General features: G+C 50.1%; 1 protein-coding gene across 25 annotated transcripts; it reads right to left on the bottom strand.

Moving 5' to 3' along the window:
* Nucleotides 1–2,041: 2,041 nt before the first annotated feature.
* Nucleotides 2,042–19,287, bottom strand: LOC110483339 (uncharacterized). Of its 25 annotated transcripts, none has more exons than XM_085564134.1 (5): nt 18,894–18,930; nt 10,743–10,800; nt 4,217–8,182; nt 3,474–3,552; nt 2,042–3,333 (listed from the first exon to the last, which is right to left on the bottom strand). In XM_085564134.1, exons 3-5 carry the CDS (start codon nt 4,234–4,236, stop codon nt 2,668–2,670), a joined length of 765 nt encoding a protein of 254 aa, XP_085420260.1. In that variant the 5' UTR covers nt 4,237–8,182; nt 10,743–10,800; nt 18,894–18,930; the 3' UTR covers nt 2,042–2,667. The 25 variants fall into 25 exon arrangements, 24 of the variants coding, with proteins under 24 accessions (XP_085420260.1, XP_085420256.1, XP_085420259.1 ...); XM_085564130.1 differs by having other exon boundaries at nt 10,704–10,800; XM_085564133.1 differs by having other exon boundaries at nt 18,829–18,916.
* Nucleotides 19,288–22,860: the final 3,573 nt, after the last annotated feature.

Consider the following 22,860-nt stretch of genomic DNA (forward strand, 5'->3'; position numbering starts at 1 on the left):
TCAGCTTTTTTGACTGTATTCCTTTTATCCTTGCCCTCGCTGTCCTTGTGACACACACACACACACAGACACACACATAGGGACAGTCCTCTGATCATTTTTGGTTTGATTGACTGGATTTTGTTTGGCTTTGTTGTTGCGTTGTTTCCTTGGTGTGCCTGAAGTGTCCAGTCAGGAATAGAGTGACTCTTGCCACGGAAATTAGTGGTGCTGTCACTTAATATTAAATCTGTTTTTTTGTTGACCCCTTGCCAGGGAGTTTTTCAGTGCTCCCAAGCCCTCATTGGTAACAGGGTGAAGGAGCCCTGGCCCAGGCTCTGGCCCTGGGGGACACAGGGATGCTGCCGGGGGGTCCCTGTCCCCCTGTCCTGTCCCACCCCCCACAGCCCCAGCCCTCGTCCCTGTGTCGGGCTCTGGGGTCGATCTCGTGGAACATCCTCTGGGGGAGGCTGTGGCGATGGGGGCGGGGGGACCTGGGTGGACAGGGGACCCCCCTGTGCATGAGCAGTGTTGGACTTCTCTGGGGGAAACTGGGAGGAGAAACTGGGGCAGAGTGACCCCGCCCCGTAACCTCACAGAGCCCCTGTGATATCACTGCGCAATCTGTGATGTCACACAGCCAGTTTTGACCTGTTACTCAGCCAACTCTATGATGTCACACAGCCATGGCTGTGATGTCACCCAGCCCCCTGTGATGTCACAGCCCACTCTGTAATGTCATACAGGCCCTGTGATGTCACACAACATTGACTCAATGCTGGGCAGCCCAGTGCCATCCCAGCAGCAGCCTCTCCCTCCTGTCATGTCCTTCATCTAGTGCCACCTTTGGGGCGCTGGGCCTTGGCTTCCTTTTCTCCCTGGGCATCCCCTGCTGCCCACATGGCTAGGGTGTCCCAGGGAGCTGTTGCCCCTGAGCCAGGGGCTCTGCTGCCCTGGGCACCCTGGGGCTCCCAAAACACCCCATGGCCAGGCTGGGCCCAGAGTGTCACAATGTCCCCTTGGTTCCATCAGGCCCCACAGTGTCACAGTGCTCTCTGTGCTCCCTGAGGCCCCACATCACCCAGCCCAGGCCACTGGCGTGGTTCCAGTCACTCCCAGTATGATCACAGTGACTCCCAGTCCCTCTCAGTATATCCCCATTGATCCCAGCATGCTCCCAGTCACTCCCTCTTCCTCCCAGTTGCTTCCAGCATGACTCCAGTTGCCCACAGCCACACCAAGTCACCCTCAGTGCAGTCCAGTTGCTCCCAGTATATCCCAGTTGTCCCCAACTTGGTCCAAATTGCCCTCAACATGCTCCTGGTCACTCCCAGTACAATCCTAATACCCCTCAGTGTCATCCCAATTCCACCCAGTACAATCCCAGTTGCACCTAGTCACCCCTAGCACAGTCCCACACACTGCCAGTATGACTTCAGTGGCCCCCAGTATAGACACAGTCACTCCCAGTTACCTCCAGTTGCTCCCAGCTGTTCCCAGTGTTGTCTCCTCCAGTATGATTCTAGACACTACCAGTATATCCCAGTTGCCCCCAGCATGCTCATTCTGTCACCCCAGATTCCCCACTATGGTTCCACCTTCCCCCAGGATGACCTCACTCATTCCCAGTATATCCCAGTTACCTCCAGCAGGCCCCCAAACCCTCTCCCAGCACCACAAATGGCCCCAGGAGCCACAAAAGTCTCTCTCAGTCTCACCAGAAGTCCCTAAAACCCCTCCCAGCCCTCCATGGAGCTGACCAGGAGAGGTTAGTGGACAGGAAAATCCACAGTCAGGATCAGTTTGGGCACTTCAGTAGCGATTTGGGCACTTTGTGTGGGACACCCTGGATGGGCAGACCTAGGCCAGGGACTGGGACAGACAACTGCAATTCCTGGAGAACAGATGGGATCAGATGGACATGTTCTGCTGGAACAACTACTGGAACAGGGCCATGTCTCCTGGCTTGGATGGTCCCAGAACACCTAAATCCTTCCTGAATCTTCCTGTGAACCCCAAATTCACACTCAAATCCTAGTAAAATGATTCAGCTTTAGATCTCTTTGCTTAATTTCTTTATTTTAACCCCAATTCCAGGTGTTTTGATGGGATAAACATGGAAATTATTCAGGTAGAAAAAGACCTTCAAGTACAGCCATTGTTGCTTGATGCCATCAGAAGAAAAAAGGACAGAGCAGGTGAGATTTTTTGGGCTGTAAATTCAAAGAAACAGCTCTTCTCAATTAATTTCCAATGTTGATCAAAGTCCTGATGGATATTCCTGCCAAGTTCACCAGTTGCCTGTGGGGATCCAGGATGATGTGGAGACCACCTTGCAGGTGTCTTCTCAGCAGAGATCACTGGCAATGTGGGTCACCAGGGCTCTGACCAATGTGGATCCTCCCATGGGGGATGGAGTTGGAGCAGGGTACGAAGCTCTTCCTGCAGTCAGGGCACTCACAAGGCTTCCTTTAGCTGTGCCTCCATTGGTGTTGGGTCAAGGTAGAGCTCTGGCTGAAGCTCTTCCCACACTTGGAACACTTATAGGGTCTCTCCCCAGTGTGGTTCATTTGGTGGATGATCAGTTGGCACCTTCAGCTGAAGCTCTTCCCATTTTCCCCACACTCATAGGGCTGTTCCCAGTATGGATCCTCTGATGGCTGATCAAGTAGGATCTGCAGCTGAAGCTCATCCCACATTCCCCACACTTGTAGGGCCTCTCTTCCCAGTGTGGATGCGCCGGTGGGAGATGAGGGCAGAGTTGTACTTGAAGCCCTTCCTGCAGTCGGGGCAGCGGAAGGGCCTCTCATCCGTGTGAATCCGCTCATGCAAGAGGAGACTGGAGCTTGTGTAAAACCTCTTCTGACACTCGGGACACTCATAGGGTCTCTCCCCGGTGTGGATGCGTTGGTGCCTGATGAGTTCTGAGCTGCAGCTAAAGCCCTTCCCACACTCCCCACACTCGTAAGCCCATTCCCCAGTGTGGATCATCTGGTGGCGGATCAGTTTGGAGCTTTGCCTGAAGCTCTTCCCACACTCCAAGCACTTGTAGGGTTTCTCCCCATCGTGAAGCTGCTCAGGGACCACCTGCTGTGAGCTCTGGCTGAAGCTCTGTCCACCTTCCTGGCACAGGGTGGGTCTTTCCTCCTCAGAGCACCCTGGGCTGGGTTTGCAGCCCCTCCTCCTGTGGGATCTCTGGGGCTTTTCCTCCCCATTGGATTCCTGCACCATGGAGCTGCTCAAAATGGCCTCTTCCACAAGGCTCTGCTGAGGGAATTTGTCGTCCCTAGTTTCCATCATCAGCTCCTTGTCTGGGGGAGGAAGGACAAGGAGAGGATGGGATTTGCCTCCATGCTAGAGGGAAGAGGAAGGAGATCCCGCCAGTGCGACCCAAGCAGGATGGTGTCGTCAGGGGGCTTTTCCTGCTGGGGGCCATGCTGGGCTGGGAAATGGAGCAGGAGAGAGAGGGAAAGGGGCACTGACTTCCTCCTCACCTGCCTGGGTGTCCTGGGGCATCTTCCTCTTCCTTGCAGACACTTTCTCCATGCAGCCAAGGGTTGGGAATGGGAAATCCTGGTTTGGGTAAAAACAAGGGATGAGCATGTTGAGAATGAAGGTCACTCTACCCAAGTCCATCTCTAGAAGTCATCAGCCATCTCGGGTCCATGAAAATCTCCCAAACACCAAGATTCAGCCCTGAAAACGCCTCCCAGGAGTTCCCTGCCTCTGGTCTCTTCCCCTTCATGTTCAGGGCTCCCCCCTGTCCCAGCTGCTGGGGATCACGCTTGGATTGGGGGTCCCCTGTCTACTCAGTCCCCGCCCTCCCCAGGCTGCTGAGAGTCCCAGGAATCCAAAAAGTTCCCCCCTTTTCACTCTCCCCACTTAAGAGATGCCAGGGGTTTTTCGAGTCCCAGGGTCCCTTCTCCCCTTATTCTCTGCTCTGGGCTGCAGGGGCTCCAAGGAGTCCCCCCTGCCCCTCTCCAGGCTCTTGAGCGTCCTGCCAATGGCAGTGCTCCCCGCTCCCTGGGCTCCTCACTTTGGGCTCCTGGGGGACACAGGGCTCTGCTCCTCCAGGTTGCCTTTGCCGGCAGCCGCCACCAGGACCCCCACCCAGTGTCCCCCCAAGGGGCCTTTTCCACTCATCTTTGGGGTTCTTCGTTCTCCAAACATCCCCCCAAAAACCCCAACCCAGGGACCCCCCCAGGATATCTGGGCCAGGCTCCCCCTCCCTGCTCACCTGTGGGATGATGATCCCATGGGTGGGCGGCTGTGAATTCAGGGAGTGCTCGACCTCCTGGTTCTTTCTCCTTTCCCTGATTCTCCTTTGTCCCTCCTCTTCCAGCCCTCCTCCTCCTCCTCCTCCCTGAGCCCACCTCCTTCCCCTACTTCCATCCCTTCTGGCTCTCCTCCTCCATCCCTGCCCTTCCCTCCCTCCTCCTCCTCCCCCAGGAGCAGCGACACCCTCAGTGCCCCATTCCTGTAGCTCGGCAGCCCGCGGCAGGAGCAGGGATGGAGCTGGGACAGGTCAGGATGGGCAGCGTGGGGCTCTCAGCTGCTCCCACCCGCTGTCCCGGCACGGGCCAAAGGAGAGGCAAACTGGGAAAACTGGGGGCTGCACATCCCATCTGGGGCTGGCTGGGGACCCTGCCTACGCACTGCCGGCCCTTGGGGCTCCTCTTGGGAGATTGGGAGGGGGAAACACAGAGAGGGCTGGGGGATCCCAAGAGTGGCATCACTGGGAGAGACTGGTTTGTACTGGGATCATACTGAGATCACACTGGGAGTGAGTGTGACGGTACTGGTACTGACATCATACTGGGATCATACTGGGAGAAGCTGGGCCCATGCCAGGGACACTGTGATCACACTGAGGGAGACTGGGATCATACTGGGATCACACTGGGAGTGAGTAGGAGCCTGCAGGAAGCAATTGAGACCATATTGGAGGCAAATGGGATATACTGGGAGTGATTGGGATCATGAAGAGAGTGACCAGGAGCAGCTGTGAGCAACTGGGATCATGCTAGGAGCAACTGGGAGAAACTGGCAGTCATTGGGTGCATGCTGGGGGTGATCAGAAGCAATTGGGCTTATACTGGGATGAACTGGGTTCATGCTGGAGGTGACTGGGATCATACTGGCACTGTGAGTGCCACTATACTGAGGCTGACTGGGAGTGGTTGTGAGCAAATGGGATCATGCTGGAAGTAACTGGGAGTGACTGGGAGTATGCTGGAAGGATCTGGGGTACACTGGGAGAGACTGGCAGTGACTGGAACAAAAGTGAGGGTGAAAGAGAGCAACTGGAACCATGTGGGGCACAACTGGTTCATACTGGCAGTGACTGGGAGCACACTGGGGTCATCTCTGGATCATACTGGGAGGAACTGGACTAATACTGGGAGTGTCTGAGAGTGACTGGGAACACACCATGCATATCATCCCCCATACTGGGGGTGACTGGGAGCACGCTGGGAGGAAATGGCATCATACTGAGACTGACTGGGTTGATCTAGCTGGAGGCAACTGGGACCATACTGGGAGTGATTGGAAGTTACTGGGATTATACTGGGACCATAGTGGGAGTGCTGGCACGTGACAAAGATCATACTGGAGGTTACTGGGCTTATATTGGTGTTGAAAGGGAGCAACTGGGATCATAGTTAGGGCTACTGGAAGCAACAGAGAGAAACTGGGATCATGCTGCAAGCAAACTGGAGGAACTGGGAATAATTGGATGCATGCTGGAGGAAACTGGGATATACTGGGTGGGAGAACTGGGACCCCATGTTGGGGGCAACTGGGAGCGAGTGGGAGTGACTGGGTCTACACTGGAGGAAATGGGCATGACTGGGACCATGCTGGGAGTGACTGGCATCATACTGGTTCTTTTTTGGAGCAACTGGGACTGTACTGAGGATGATTTGGAGTGGCTGTAAGCAACTGGGATCAGGCTGGAAGCAACTGAGGACAACTGAGAACGACTGGGAACAAGCTGGGAGCCAACTGAATACCCTGGGAGAGACTGAAACCACAGTGGGCTAGATGGGAGTAACTGGAACTACACTGGATGATAATGCAGTCATACTGGGATCCTACTGGAACTGGCCGGGATCATACTGGGAGTGACTGGAAAGTTGCTGGCTGTGACTGGAACCACGCTGGAGGCGATTGGGAGCAACTGGACCCACACTGGGAGTGACAGGGAGTCACTCTGGACATGACTGGAATAATACTGGGAGTGACTGGGGCCATAGTGGTGGTGACTGAAACGATACTAGGAGAATCTGGGAGTGACTGGGGCCATAGTGGGGGGGAGCCACTGGGATTCCAGCAGGTGTGAATGGATTCTGACTGGGGGTTATTGGGAGCTACTGAGCCCATGGTGGGAGGAAAATGTGGATATATTTGGAGCAACTGGGATTAACTGGAAGGTTCTATAACCATGCTGAGGAGACTGAGGCCACAACTGGGACCATACTGGGAGCAACTGGGACGGCACTTTGGGCAACAGACAGAAACTGGTATCATGCAGGAGGCAACTGAGAGTAGCTGGGAAAGACTGGGATCATTCTGAGGCCACCAGAACCTTACTGAGCCAACTGGGATATACTGGGAGTGTCTGCGACCATACTGGGGGGACTGGAACCATGCTGGGAACAGCTGGGAGTGAGTGGGACCATGCTGAGAGGGACTGGGACTATTCTAGAGACAACTGGGATCATACTGGGATCCCAGTGGGAGCAGCTGGGTCCATGCTGGGTGAGACTGGAATCACACAGAGGATTACTTGAATCATACTGGGATTGACTAGGAGTAATTGGGAAGATGCTGGGCGTGACTAGGATATACTAGGAAAGACTGGGAGTCACAGGGGGAGTCACAGGGATCATACTGGAGGCTACTGGGGTCATGCTGGCAGGTCATGCATTGACAGGGAGCAACTGGGATCACACTGGGGGTCACTAGCATCATACTGGGAGTGACTGGGAGTGACTGGGATTAGAATCTAAGTGACTGGGATCATACTGGGATTATAGTGTGTGTGAAAGAACTCTGACTGGGTGTTACTGGGAGCTACCAAGCTCATGCTGGGAGACAACTGCACACACACTGGGAGGAACTGGGAGCAACTGGGAATGACAGGATGCATGCTGGTGACAATTGGGATGTCTTGGCAGTGACTGGGATAAAAGTGGAGGCAGCTGAACCATGCTGAGGTAACTGGGAGTGCCTGGCAATGACTACGAGAATGTTCAGGGCAATTGGGATATACTGAGAGAGCCCAAGAACATGCAGGTGGTGACTGGGGCCACACTGGGAGCCACTGGGAATGTGATGGGGGCAAATTGCATCATAATGGAGAATGACTGGGAGTGCCCGGGCTCATACTGGGAGCAACAGGGATCCTACAAGGAGTGAGCTGAAGGGAGCAGGCTCATACTGGGAATGCCTGTGAAACAGAGATTTTTGGAGTTCACTTAAGTTAACGAAATGAATTAAGCATTTATATTCTAGCTTGTAGAATTATGTGTTGAATTTTAACCTTTTACTTAAGAAACCTCTGCCAAGGTACAAAAGGGCATAAGAAAATGCACATTTCTGAAGCTTCCTACATAAAGAACAATAGCAGAAAGGACTGAAGATACAAAGAACCCAGATAAAGAGGCTCCTCTGTCCCTAAGCATACCAAGACTGACAGACGGTACTCAGATAAGCACCAAAAGCGCACACACAAAGGAGAGAAATTAAAAAGTTCAACCATAAGGAAGACCGCGATCTTCAGCCTCAAGAGACGACCAGAGACCCTGGCAGGACCACCACAGCAAACCACACATGCCTAGAAGGGTGTGGACCTATTTAGCATGAAAGGCAAGGACAGGCAGGGCCAGGGGTTGAATATGCATAGAAAAGTCGTGTAAGGTACTGCATATGGAACACCTTTGTGAATAAAGGTGTCTGTCAGACTAAGGCTCAGGGCACAAGTCTTGGAGAGCTATCTCATTTGTGCCAAGTGCTGGCAATACATACCCACATCATAACTACCCAAAATTGTGGAGTCTATTTATTTATTCCGTGTATTGCTTCAGTTGGCGACTCTGGTGGGACGGCTCTGCTCACTCGTGGGTCTAGTTAGGGGCAGACACCCTCAGGCGCCGCATGGGTTGTTTTTTCTGGAGGGACTCTGCATCTCAGCTGTACACTGCAGGGAGAAGACCATGGCCCATCAGCAGCAGACGAAAGCAGTATGTATTAATTTCTCTTTTTAAGGTTGGCAATGATAAGTTGCATTAAGACATTTTTGCACATAGTTTTGCCCAGGGGCTTGCAAGCAGGCCACCTGCCGGAGCTGAGACTGGCAGTGGGAGAAACCCCCTGAGCTGATAGCGTGACTTGGGGAAGGAGGAAATCGCAATTTCAGTGTGGTGTGTCCCAATTTCGGTGTGGTGTGTCTGTTACATCCGGATGTGCATGCTTGTGTACGTGTGCATGTGTCTGTGTGAATAAAACAGTGGAGCATGGTGCGGTGTTGCGACATTGCTGGAAAGTGTGAGCGGTGTGGAGTTGCTAGGAGCAGCACAAAGTTGCTAAGAGCGGCGCAGCAGTGCTGGAAAGCCCAAGTGGCATGGCGAGAGCTGGCATATCTGCTCTGCCAAGCGGAGAGAATGTGGCGCAGGGCTTAAGTTGAGACTTGCAAAGGTGCTCAGCGCAGCCTGCTGATAGTGCAGCAGGCGCATAGACACAAGGCGTGGTTTGTGGAGTTGCTTTGGACACTGTTAGCTGATAGTGCACCTAGTAAGGGCATGGTACAAGTCAAGACTTCCAAGCACCACTTACAAGTATCGCTGGTTAGTAAGGGGCAAGATCTAGCTAAAGATAACCAGCAAGCTAGACTGGGCTAAGAGTTAAATGTTTATTGGGCAATAACACTGCCTTTTAGTGTTACCAAGCTGTCACTGAGAGATCCTTTGCATTGCGGGGTTTGCTGATAGGTTTTGTTACAAGTGAGAGGCAATCTGCCCACAGTGGCTGCAGAACTTCAAGCCTGGGCCAAGAGAGCCCAGCCTTCGAGACAGGCTCTACACAGGTGGTTTCAGCTTGAACCAAGCTTCATCCATCAGGGGACTGGGTAGTCATAGAATGGGAAGGCGGAGGGAGAGACAGAGTGTTCTTAGGAGGAATGTACCAAAGTTCAACAAGTTACTATCTAGCCTTTGACTGGGAACAGCCACCAGAGAAACCCCTTGAGGTGGGGTCTAGAGGGGTAATCCCCTGTTTTGTGTGCGGATTGACAGCCTTTTGCTGGAAGCCAGACTGGCACATAGCTTGGGTTCTCCTCCAATGCTTGAAGTGTCAGAGGAGGTAGTATTGTATTTCATATAGGCGGAAGTCCACATGTCGTGCGTGTACCCCTGAAATACAAAGATACTATAACCCAGGGGTTGAACAAGCAAGGTGTGAAATAGTGAATTTAATCTGGGAGAAAAATCACCTAACCCTGAAACCTGGGACGTATTTGAAGACGACTGGGAAAGGATAAAAGAGTGGCACAGCCTTAGTATTAAAAGGAAGACCGAAGGAAATTTTTTTTCCCATTTCTTTCCTCCCCAGTGGTTTGGATTGAACCCTTAGGAGTTAGTAAATTTATGTGGCACTGGGAAAACAATAAATTAACAACAATTGATGGTTAATTATATAATAGAATAATATTCTAATATCAAAATATTATCAATTATTAATTTGGCTATTAATATTTTATTTGGTTATTTGAATAACTATATTTTTATTAATATTTTGTTTTAATAACTAAAAAATAAAAAGGGGTCCTTTTATCTGTGACTTATATTTGAACATTCAGAACTGAATAAGTTAAGTTTGCTCTAAAAGACAAATGGGAGCAAAACAGAGTAAGGAAGTACCCAAGGCCAGCCCGCAAGGATGTGTCTTAGCACACTGAAAAGAAATAGTAGGCAAAGGGGGCATAGAAAATAAAAAAAGTTTAATCAAATATTGCTCCCGTTGGTGGCCACTCTATCGCCTAGAGGAGGGGGCCAGATGGCCTCCTACAGGTACATTAGAATATAATACCTTGTTACAGCTAATGTTATTTCTACAAAGAGAGAGGAAATGGGAAGAGGTTTCCTGCTGTGATATGTTCTTCTCCCTCCAAAATAACCCTGACTGGCAAAGGGACTGAGGCATCAGGGCCCCTCTCTGACCCCCTCGTTCTGGCTCTTGAAAAAGAAAACAGAAGCAAAATGGGAGAACTTTAACGGTCCTGCTCAGCCTTGTAGCATAAGACAGAGGTGCACCAGAACAAAGTGTCTCGCACAGCACTAGAGGAACGAGATCTAGGCCACCTTTAGCCTTCACTTGGGAGGGCAGGGGAGTAGGGGTGGAGGCTTGGTGTAGGTGGGACATCAGTACCACCTACACTGCCTCCTACTCCACCTATCCCACCTACACCACCTATTCCACCTGCACCCCCCATTCCATCTATTCCACCTATTCCTCCTATCCCTTCTACTACTTCTACTCCTCCTCCTTTACAGAAGACTCCTGCTCCAACCCCTCCAAGCAGCCCAACTGCATCCCAAACCAGAGGACAAATATTACAGTCCCCTCTATGGGAGACGCTAATACCAGGAGGGGAAAAGATATTAGTGAAGGTGCCCTTCTCCACCCTTGATTTGGAAGCATGGGAAAGGGTTGCAGGAGATTACCAAAATAACCCAGTAAATACTGCTAAACATCTATGATACATTATGAAGTAGCACAATCCAGACTGGGGTGATATCCAGCTGTTATTAGACACATTCACTGAAACAGAAAAACAGTTGGTTTTAAAAACAGCAAGAGATCTGGTAGCAGACCACTTTAGACAACAAGAAGTGGATCTAAGGGAACACTTTCCACTTCAGGACCCAGGCTGGAACCCAAACCCAGAGGAAAGACAGAGGCTAAAGAAATATCAGGACTGGATTATACTGGGAGTGGAAAGAGCAATCCCTAAAACTATAAACTGGTCAGCTTTATATGCTATTAAACAGGGACCCTCAGAATCCCCCACAGAGTTCCTGGACTGCCTGAGAAATGCAATGTGATGCTATACACCACTAGACCCTGCATCTGAAGTGGGGATACAACTAATTAATCTATCTTTGGGACAGTCCATGGGGGACATTAGGTGCAAACTCCAAAAAATCCGAGAAGAAAATGCATGGAATTTAGAAGCTTTACTGGGGGAAGCCTGGACAGTCTTTAGCAACAGGGAAGAGGGGTATAAATGAGGGATTAAAAACTTAATAGCAATGGTGCAGGAGGAGCGGAGAGAAAAACATGAGAGCAGGCAGGGGCCATCCAAGCAAGGCCCTCCTTGATTAAGCAGAAATCAGTGTGTTAACTGTAAGAGACAGGGCCATTGGAAGAAGGACTGTCCAGAACGGAAACAGAATGGTCAACGGAATCAAAGGAGAGGGGTGGTTGCCCATGTGCAGGAGGATTAGGGGGGACTGGAAGAGACTACCCCAGCAATCCCTCTGGTTGTAAATCTGAAGCTGGGGACAAAGGAGAAAGAAGCAAAATTCCTAGTTGATACTGGGGCAATGTACTCAGTTCTAAATACAGCCTTGATGCCCATAGGGGATGATTATGCTATAGTTACAGGTTGGACTGGCCAAACTGAAAAGGCATTTTTCTTTAGGCCATTAAAATATAAACTAAGAAAACGGTAGGGGATCCACAAATTTCTATATATACCCAATTCCTCTGAGCCACTTTTGGGCAGAGATTTGCTGGGACAATTACAGGCAACTATTATATTTAACAATGGGGAGATGACTCTGGAGGTAAATGATCAATAGTCTGTAGAAGTATTGAGTTTGATACTAACTACTAGTGAAGTCATGAGAGAAACTGAGACTGATGAAGAGATAATCAATCAGGTATTCCCTGGGGTATGGGCCTCTGATGTAGCAGGGAGAGCAAGAAACATTCCCCCTATACAGATCAGACTAAAAGAGGGAAAGCAACCTGTCAGGGTTAAACAGTATCCCTTGAGGAAAAAGGATAAGGAAGGGATTAGCCCAATAACTGAGAACTTTTTGCACCTAGGATTATTAAAAGAATGTCAATCTGATTTTAACACTCCTATCCTAACAGTTTGCAAACCTGATGGTCATACTGGTACAAGATCTGCAAGCTGTGAACAAGGTAACTGAAGATCTGTATCCTGTGGTGGCCAATCCCTACGCATTATTAACTTGCTTAACACCCAAACTAACTTGGTTTACCATTTTAGATTTAAAAGACTTTTGCCTTCCTATCCATGAAGCCAGCCAGAAAATTTTTGCATTTGAATGGGAAAGTCCTAAAAGCGGGCAAAGAACTCAATTTACATGGACCAGACTCCCATAAGGATTCAAAAACTCATCTACTTTGTTTGGAGAACAACTTGCAAAGGAATTAGAGACCTGGGAAGCCCCTCCAGAGGCAGGGAAGCTGCTACAGTACGTAGATGACATACTGATAGCCACGCAGACAAGGGAAGCATGCGTGGCCTGGATGGTAAGCCTCTTGAACTTTTTGGGACTCCAAGGGTAGTGGCTATCAAAGAAAAAGGCCCAAGTAGTAAAACAAAAGGTAACTTATCTGGGTTATGAAGTCAGTGCTGGACAACGTACCCTAGGCCAAAGCCGGAAGGAGGCAATATGCCAGACCCAAAAACCTCAGACTGTAAAGGAACTATGAACTTTCCTGGGGATGACAGGGGGTGCGGGTTATGGATCTATAACTATGGACTGTTTGTGAAGCCCTTATATGAACTGATTGCAACTGAAAGCAGGGACATTCAATGGACAAAGGAATCTACACAGGCTTTCAACCAACTGAAAAAAGCCCTCATGTCAGCTCCAGCTCTAGGATTACCAGACGTGAGTAAGCCTTTCCTTTTGTTCTCCCATGAGAAGCAAGGAATTGCCTTGGGAATATTAGCACAGGACCTCGGCCCGTACCACAGAGCAGTGGCTTATTTCTCTAAGCAATTAGATGCAGCCACTAAAGGGTGGCCTGGATGCCTCAGAGCTGTTGCAGCAGTTGTACTGAACATCCAAGAGGCATGTAAATTTACCCTGGGCCAGAAAATGACTGTGCTAGTGTCCCACACTGTGTCTGCAGTGCTAGAGATGAAAGGCGGACATTGGCTTTCCCCACAACGGTTCCTGAGATACTAAGCTATCATGGTGGAGCAAGATGATGTAGAGATAGTGGTGACTAACATTGTCAATCCAGCCTCCTTCCTCAGTGGAAACCAGGGAGAACCAGTAGAACATGACTGCCTGTAGACCATCGAGGCCACCTATTCCAGCTGCCCTGACTTGAAAGACACCCCTCTCGATAATGCAGAAGTCTGGTTCACTGAGGGAAGCAGTTACGTCATCAGTGGAAAACGGCACGCCGGGTACGCAGTAACTACCTGCAAGGAGGTAATAGAATCTGGACCCCTGCCAACGAATACCTCTGCACAAAAGGCCGAGATAGTCGCTCTAACTTGGGCCTTAGAATTGGCAAGAGGGAAAGAAAGAAACATATATACAGACTCAAAGTATGCATTTAGAGTAGTGCATGCTCACAGAGCCATTTGGAAAGAGAGAGGACTGCTGAACTCTCAAGGGCAAAATATTAAACATGCATCAGAAATACTGTGACTTTGGGAAGCAGTCAAGTTGCCAGAGAAAGTAGCAATCATGCACATTAAGGCACATCCGAAGATAAACTCAGAATTGGAAGAAGGGAATGAGCTGGCAGATAGGGAAGCAAAAGAAGCAGCAAAAATTGAGGTAATAACTGAGGCGGCCCTGGTTCCAGACAGGCAAATTTCCCTTGAAGGTAAGCCAAAATACAACAAATTAGACAAAAAAATTATCTATGAGCAAAAAAGAGACTATGACCAAGAGGGATGGGCCACCATAGATGGAAAATTAGTTATACCCTCCTATTTATTATGGTCCCTAATTTATTTAGGTATCGATGCCCTATATAAATATCTAAATGAAAGGATCATAGAAAGGCATTTACAGGCAACTATCACACAAGTGACTCAACAATGTGACCTTTGCCTCCAGACCAACCCCAAAAATATTCCCAAACCAAAACTTGGCCAGACTGGGAAGGGTCATGGGCTGGGGCAGCAATGGCAGATCGATTTCACGGAATTGCCAAGAAAAGGGTGGTATAAGTTTATACTAGTGCTAACAGATACCTTTTCAGGATAGCCAGAAGCATTCCTCACCAGGACTTCTAAAGCTCAGGAAGTAACTAAGGTATTGAAATGTAAATTTTAAGGAATTTAGAGATTTTAGAGGAGCTAAGATTTTAGTTAGAAATAAGCCTTACTAGAGTTAATTAAAATAATAATAACAAATGAGTAGGCCTAGATGAAGTAAGGAGTTAGTAGTTAACTAATAATTGATTGCTTGTCAGCACAATGTTCAGTTAGCTGGGTTTATAATGAAGAATATAGAAACTGACAAATAGCTTTTAGGAACATAAGACAATTGTGGGCCTCCTCTGTTCTGAAATCAATAGAAGACAAGGAATGGGAGCTCTACCAAGAGTTCATTTGTCATATTTGCATTGAAAAGGCAGAAAGGTCAGAACGAGGAAGACTTCATTTACTACCTCATTATGGGAGCCCTCCCCATGAAAGAGACCACCGACCCATTTCAAGGAACAAACTATGCATGCTTAATAGCTTTTGGAGTAATTAGCATATGAAGCGGGGAATGAGATGTACCAAAATTATGAATATGTATTTGTATTTTATGTATTCAATACTTGTATCTCTATAATCACCTGGAAGGTGCGGTGTGTATTTGGGAGCTATCCCACACGCTGCCCGGCGTTGAATAAACATACACTTTCTAACTTTAAACTGTTAGAGAGTTTTCATCCGTCACAGTTGGATATCAGTACTAGATCAATATCCATATTTTTTTTATAAATCAGTATTGGTACAGGAAATCATACCACGCTTTGGAGTCCCAGCCACAATCTCCTCAGATAGGGGATCATATTTTATCGCAAAATTGGTGCAACAGGTTAGCTAATACTTGGGCATAGACTGGGAACTTCACACCCCATATAACCCACAATCAAGTGGCAGATAGAGAAAATGAATCATTTAATCAAACAAGTTGTATGATTAGGACAAGAGGCTAATTTATCATGGCCTCAATCCCTCCCATTAGCATTACTGCAGATTCGAACCAAACCCAGGACTAAAGAAAAGCTGAGTCCCTTTGAATTGCTGTATGGGAGACCATATGGGTTGCATAAGGGAATGTCTACCCAAGATGTGTCACTAACCTCCTATACGATCACTCTAAATAAACAACGTAGAGCAATTGAGGAATATATGGCTGGAACTCGGGGTGCGGGGCTCGATACACCAGTACATGACATACAACCTGGAGACTATGTATGTGTTAAGTCTCTTACAGAGAGAGCCTTGGAACCACAATGTGAGGAACCATACCAAATGCTCCTTACCACTTCACTGCAAACAAAATTATAGAACAAAGCACTTGGATCCACCACAGGCATGTTAAGAAAACTCCAGACGCCACTTGGAGAATAACACCAGGTGATAGTGAGCTGAAACTGAAATTTACCTAGACAAAATGAATGTATCATGGTGGGTGGGGATTTTTGCTAAAGTGTTGTTTACAACCATAGTTGTAATCCAAAAATTAGAAAGTACTCCTAGCCAGAGCAACGCTGAATGGCCCTGGTCCTAAGCCTTTACTCAATACATCAAAACCATGGGGAAATCTTTAAAAGGTTCATATCTAACAACTCTGGTCATGCACAGTGACCAAATATATAAAAAGCAGGAGTGGCATAAAGAGAGGTTGTGGTCACTTCAAGGGACCATAGGGGAGGTAATTAAAATAGGATGTCAAATGATTAATGGGACTACTCATAGTAAAGCAACCCAAATCAGTGTGAATAAGTGCTGAAGATTTGCAATCATCCAAATGAATTAGACTGTTGGCACAACTTCACATTAAGATAAGCAGTCAATGTGGTTTGCCTCTGGGCCCGCAACACTATTGGACTGTCTTTCAAATTTACGATAAGCACTATAGTCAAGCCCGTTACAACCCAACCCAGCACTCAAACACAAACCCAAAATATGCCATTTAAGCCTGAACCTCAGGTTTATGAAATTGGCCCGTATGTTATAAGGAATACGGGTAAACAAAAACTGTTATTTAATGCAGAATGGTCCCTTAAGCATGTTGAACTGTTAATGCAAACTAATATCTCGACGGTTCAACCAGCTTGCTCCCCCTTCCTAAGGTCATCCTTCGAGTGATGGACAAAATAGCTGCAAAAACAAGTACACTTCAGGGACAGAATGTGATGGGATCTAACTGGGATGTTAGGGACCTGGTTAGGGGTTTTGAATGGGATTGACACTGAAATATTAATGAACAAATTAGCTGTAGCAACTAGCGATCTGATAAAATTGAAACAGCCTTTACAATCATCTCTATTGGCATTGGGAAACAGTCAGTGGCAAATCTCAAAGGTGTTGCCAAGATGGAGAGAAACTGAACATCAAGACCATAGCTTAGTAACAGATGCACTAAAGGGGGCACAGGATAGCATACCTTTAGCCCTTAGCTGTATACAAACACAATTATGGATACAGTCAACAGCTGCTCTAATCATAAGGAAGCGAGGGGGTGTTTCCAACTGAAGTAAAAAAGGTTGTCTGGGACAGTGCTACAGACTTGGAGAGAAACTTCCAATCTTGGTGGACCATGGTAAATTCTACATATAATCCCACCACTAACACGGCTACTGCCTTTGTGCTCACTATATGTAACGCCACAGTTCACTCCATTGAATGCCATGCTATTCACCCCATTGTTGCCTTAGGGTTGAGTCATGAAAAATTGGTATTATACCACTCAGAACACAGGGTATGGGCTTGGAAAATCCAAGGGAGATGGCAAACTGTTAACTTAGAGCCTTGCAATGTTCAGGAACAAGGATTCATCTGTGAGAATAATCTGGTTAGTGCTCAAGACATATGCCTTGACACTGACCAAGGCATTTGCCACTTTGAGATCCACCCAGACACCAACCAACAAACTGCACTAGTGTATATAGATAATAACTGTGTATGGTTAAGGACTGAATGTGATATCATAGAAATTGATAGGAACAAAGTCCCCATAGCTGTTAAGAGCCATTCAAATTCTTGTATTTGCAACTTTATTAAGGTTACCAGGTGTGACTTTGTGTATTCAGCACCAGTCGTATCCCACCACTTAATCAAATCAAACTACACGACATACAATGAATTACCACCCAACACCCATTGGAATGAATTTAACCCAAGATGAAACATCAATATCTAATCAAAATTGTAGAAGAGATTCAAAAGAATGGGCAGACAGCTCTGTAACTGCATACACAAAATAAACAGAATCCTGCAAAGAGTAAAACAAGACACAAGTCATAACTGGTGGGATGCACTATTTGGATGTTTGCCAACAGCAACTGGGATCATGAACACTTTATGTCACCGAATTATAGTTTTATTGATTTTAATTACCATACGTATAATGATGTCTGTTTTAACACTCATGTGGAATGTTAAAGCACGTGGCTATTTTGACTTCACTCTCAAGGACTCACGGAATCCTACTAAAAAAGAACCATCATAATGGTAAGTCAGAATTTAGATCAAAACCCCTATAGTAAAAGAATTTACTATATTTTTAAGAAAAGGGGGGACTGAAATGCAGATTTTTGGAGTTCACTTTTGAATTTTAACCTTTTACTTAAGAAACCTCTGCCATGGTACAAAAGAGCATAAGAAAATGCAAATTTCTGAAGCTTCCTACATAAGGCACAATAGCAGAAAGAACTGAAGATACAAAGAACCCAGATAAAGAGGCTCCTCTGTCCCTAAGCATACCGAGACTGACAGACGGTACTCAGATAAGCACCAAAAGCACACTCGCAAAGGAGAGAAATTAAAAAGTTCAACCATGAGGAAGACCACGATCTTCAGCCTCAAGAGACGACCAGAGACCCCGGCAGGACCACCACAGCAAACCACACATGCCTAGAAGGGTGTGGACCTATTTAGCATGAGAGGCAAGGACAGGCGGGGCCAGGGGTTGAATATGCATAGAAAAGTCGTGTAAGGTACTGCATATGGAACACCTTTGTGAATAAAGGTGTAGGTCATACTGAAGCTCAGGGCACAAGTCTTGGAGAGCTATCTTACTTGTGTCGGGCGCTGACAATACATACCCACTTCATAACTACCCCAAATTGTGGAGTCTATTTATTTATTCCGCGTACTGCTGCACCTGGGCTCATCCTGGGAGTACCGTTGAAACAGGAAGCACGCAGGGTGAGCAACTGGGCCTCTGCTGGGAGCAGTCCCTGGTGGCCCCGGGAGCCCCGAACCCCTTTTCCCGGCCATGCCGCCCCTCCAGCCCCAGCACCCCCCATTGCCAGGATGCTGGCACTGCCAGGGGTCCCCCCTCTCGGGGTCCCCGCTGGGGCTCCTGGGCCTTTCCTATCTCTGGGCTCCCGCCCAGGGAAGCCGCGGCTCTCCCGGGGCTCCCCAAAACCAGTGTGCTCCCGCCGGCGCTCTGCCGCCACCACCGCCCACCGGGACCCCCCAGAAACACCTCCCGGGGACCCCCGATGTCCCCCGAGGGCAGCTGCGGCTCGGCTTGGGAGCCCTGCCAGCTCCGAACAGCCCCCCAGAAACTCCAAACCCGGGATATTTGGGGCGAGCTCCCCCACCCCGGGCACCTGCGGGATGGGGCCGATGCTCCCAGGGTGCTGCGGGCTCAGGCGGCGCGATTCCCCGTTCTCACCTCCGGCTTTTTCCGACTGCCGCTCCGCCTCTTCCTCCCTCCCTCCCCCTCCTCCTCCGCTCCCGAAGCCGCGCAGCCGCCGAAGCCGGGGGATGGAGCCGGGGCCGGTCGGAACGCTGAGAGGGATGGGGGGATGCCAGGAGTGGCAGTGACTGCGCTGTACTGGGATCATACTGGGAGCAGCTCCTGGGTGACTGAGTTCTACTGGGATCATACTGGGAGTGAGGAGGAGCAGCGCGGTGGCTCCAGCGCTGGGGCTGCGGGCGCTCCTGGCGGGCGAGGGGGGAGTGGGACCCCCGGCACCGGGACCCTGATCCGCCATTTCCGGCACCGGGACCCCCCTGCTCCCCTTCTCCTGCACAGGGACCGCCCTGAATCCCCCATTTCCGGGCATCAGGGCCCCCTGCTCCCCTTTTCCCGGCTCCCAGCCTCCAGACTTCCCGTGTGCCTGATCCTGGGACGCCTTGGACCCCCATTCCTGCCTTTCCCAGCCCCCAGCCCTCCCTTTTGCAAAACCAGAGACGTCCTGAACTCCCCCTTCCTGAACATCCCGGGTGTCCCCTTCCTGATTCCCCCTTTTTGGGAAACCCTGGCCTCCCCTTTCCTTGGCTCAAGGATCCCTGGAACTCCCTTCTACCTCTCCACGTCCCTGCCCCCCGTTTCCGTGACCCTGAGACTCCCCTGCACCCCCATTCCTGAGAACCAAGACCCGCTTTTACCCCTTTGCCTGGCACTGAGACCCCCCTGCACCCCCTTATCCGGCACCAACACAACCTGTTCCCTGCCCCCCGCCTCTCCCAGCCCCCAGCCCCACCCTTTTCCCCTCATCTGGGCCCCCTGGGCCCCCATTCCTGCCTTTCCCAGCCCCCAGCCCCTCCTTTCCTCACACTCAAGAGCCCTGGCACACCCTTTCCTGGGCACAGGATTCCCTGGACACCCCATCCCAGCTCTCCCTTTCCTTGACTCTGAGCCCCTGAACCTCCTTCCCAGCTCTGCCTGCTCTTCATGTCCCCCCTTTCCTTGGTGTGTGGATCCCCCTGGATCCCTAAACTCTCACTTTCCACCCCCTCAGCTCCCCCAAATCTCCATGTCCCCCCAGTTCTCCACTCCCGGCATTTCCTGGAAGTGGCGCTGTCAGAGCCCAGCCTGCGGGTCCCCCAGTCCTTGATTGTGGGGGATGTGCATGGGAGCCCCTGCGAGCACTGCGGCAGCAAGCAGGGCCGGATGGAGCCACAGACACTGGGGATGGGGGCGGGAGCTGAGCTGGGACATTGGGATAGCCAGAGCTGGGACATTGGGATAGCCAGAACTGGGATATTGGGACAGCCAGACCTTGGATATTGGGATAGCCAGAGCTGGGATATTTGGACAGCTAGAGCTGAGATATTGGGACAGCCCGACCCAGCTTAAGGACAGGAACCGGCCCGTGGCCGACAGTGACCTGGAGACGGGGCCAGTACAACCAGAGTGGGGGGAGCCAGGGGCTGGGCTGGGATCTGTGGGAATGGAGGACTCTGAACGGCTGGGATGGGATCTCTGTTGATGGAGGGGATCTGTGGGGCTGGGATGGGAATCCAGGGAGCTCCATCTCCAAGGTGCTCCCTGGGGCTGGGACACAACTCCATGGGTTCGTTCTCTCCTCATTCCCAAGTCTCCACACGCTGCAGGTAGTTTCCAGCTGTGACCTCCTGTCCAACAGAGCGTCCGTGGATCCCATGGGTACGGCTACAAGGGCTGAGATTTCATCTCCTTCCAACTGCGATCTGGGAGCTTTGCAGTGTCCGACGGTGCCACCTGGATCACCCAGAGGTGCTGGGAATCCAAAGGGATCATGGTGGAGCAGATGAAGCATTGCCTGGGACACAGCTGTGTGGAAAGGCCCCCAAAATACATCAGATATTAGTCAGGAGGCTCTGGAGCACAAGGGTGGGTGTAAGAGGGGAAGGGCAATTCCTATGGGAATGGGGGACTCAGGAATGGGGGACTTGGGAATGCAGGGATTCCCATGGAATTTCCATGACCAGATGTCACTCTCGTCCCAGTCAGGTGAGAATTCCATGGATGGATCTCCCCCGCAACTCACTGCCATGGGAATTCCATGGGGGAATGATTTCAATTGATGACCAATCCAATGAGAGCAGTGCAATGAGAAGTAATCCATGCTGGGATTCCATGGGACATTGTCCCAGTCCTTTGCCCAGGCTGGCTCTGCTGTGCCCATTGCAGCACCAGGGGAGTGCCCTGTCCCTGCCCTGAGCCCAGCACGAGCCTTTCCTTGAGTGTTCCGTGCCCTGCCCAAGACAGGAGGGCACTGCCAGAGCGGCTTTGGTGGCCCCGGGCACCCAGCCGGGCTGCAGCCACTGCAGGTGCTCCTGGGGAATGTTCCAGAGCAGAGCTGAAAGCAAACAACAGTTTCTGGAGGGGATTCTGCCCCTGGGCCTGTGCTGGGACCCCAAGGGCAACAGCCCAAAGTTCTGGGCCTCAGTGTCCCTTGGCCAGGCCATGTTCCCTGGCTGGTCCCTATCCCTCAGCTGTGCCCTGTCCCTTGGCTGTCCCCTGTCCCTCAGCTGTGCCCTGTCCCCTGTCCCTCGGCTGTCCCCTGTCCCTCAGCTGTCCCCTGTCCCTTGGCTCTGTGAGGCCAGGGCTGGCAGGAGGACCCAGGGCAGTCCTGGAGGAGAACAACCCTGAGCCCCGGCTGGGCCAGTTCTCCCAGTTCCCCCCAGGCTCCTCCCAGCATGGGCCCTGTGGCTCCCAGTCACCCCCAGTATGGTCCCAGTCACTTCCAGTTGCACTTAGTGATCGTAGTATCATCCCGGTCACTCCCAGTGTGATTCCTGTATGATCCCAGCATGTTCCCAGGTGTTCCCATTCACCCCTACAATAGTTCCAGGCACTCCCAGTATGGTTCCAGTCCTTCCCAGTATGAACCCAGTCACTCTCATTATGGTACCATTTGCCCCCAGTAAGGTCCCAGTCACTCCAAGTCACCCAGTATGATTCCAGTCACTCCCACATAGTCCCAGTATTATTCCAGTAACTTCCTTTATGGTTCCTCTGTGATCCCAGTCACTCCTGGTTAATGTGGCCTGGGGTCCCAGGGGTCCATCTGGCCCCTGGGCAGCCACTGCCATGGGTGTCGGGATAGCGCTGCGCTGTCAGGCTCAGCCTGTCTGGGTCCCTCGGCTCAGGTCCCAGCCTCAGGCAACTTAGTGAGCACCTCTGTAGTGATTTCAGCTCTGTGAGTTCAGCTCTTAGTGATTTCGCTCTGTGCTCACAAGTGCCTCTGGCAGACACACAGGGATAGAGAGAAGGCTGTATGTGGTTCCACAGTGGTGTCCTTTATTGCCAGCTCCTCTGAAGGGATGCAGTGACAGCTCTTCTGCCAAACTGGGCAGAGATGGGGGTTTATATAGGGTAACGGGGTGTTGGAAATTGTCCAATTGCCAGGGTTGAGGAGAATACAACCTATAGCCTTACGAAGGCCCGAATGCAGAAGAGGGGCTTTTGTGGTCCAGTCACCGTGCAATGAAAATCCACAAAATTCCCTTAACCAAAGATGCAACCCATCCTGTTAATCCCCATTGACCAAAAAGGTCATTGACCCAGTCTGGGTTGCTTTCTACTTTTAAGTCCTTCACAAGTTCCTTCTGTTTCTGGATGTTTGTTTGGATGGATTACGAGCATGAAGAGAGATTGAAGCAATACATTCCTTCAAAATCTTGGCAGCCATGTCCATGGGCTAGCAGTAGGAAATCGATTGCTGCTCAATTTTGAAACTATGCATGTCTTGTGATTTCTTCTTCCTTTAAAAGATCACTTGGGGTAACAGAGGTAGCGTTGGCTTGCTTATTGAGCCAGCACCCTAAGTGATTTATTTTGGCAAGAGCTTTAGCTGCAGCTACCCAGGGTAGGAACAGAGAGACTGCAATCTTTTTTGGTTTGTTCTAATTATATAATTTTGGATCAC

Source organism: Lonchura striata, chromosome 32, assembly GCF_050655825.1.
Source record: "Lonchura striata isolate lonStrDom1 chromosome 32, ASM5065582v1, whole genome shotgun sequence".
Taxonomy (NCBI): domain Eukaryota; kingdom Metazoa; phylum Chordata; class Aves; order Passeriformes; family Estrildidae; genus Lonchura; species Lonchura striata.

Excerpts from the sequence above, each read along its gene's own strand:
- LOC110483339 (XM_085564138.1), bottom strand. The coding sequence starts at position 4,236 with ATGGGATCATCATCCCACAG. Across the intron at positions 3,553-4,216 it reads ATGGGATCATCATCCCACAG|GATTTCCCATTCCCAACCCT; the intron begins GTGAGCAGGGAG and ends TACCCAAACCAG. Across the intron at positions 3,334-3,473 it reads GCCCCAGGACACCCAGGCAG|CATGGAGGCAAATCCCATCC; the intron begins GTGAGGAGGAAG and ends TCTTCCCTCTAG.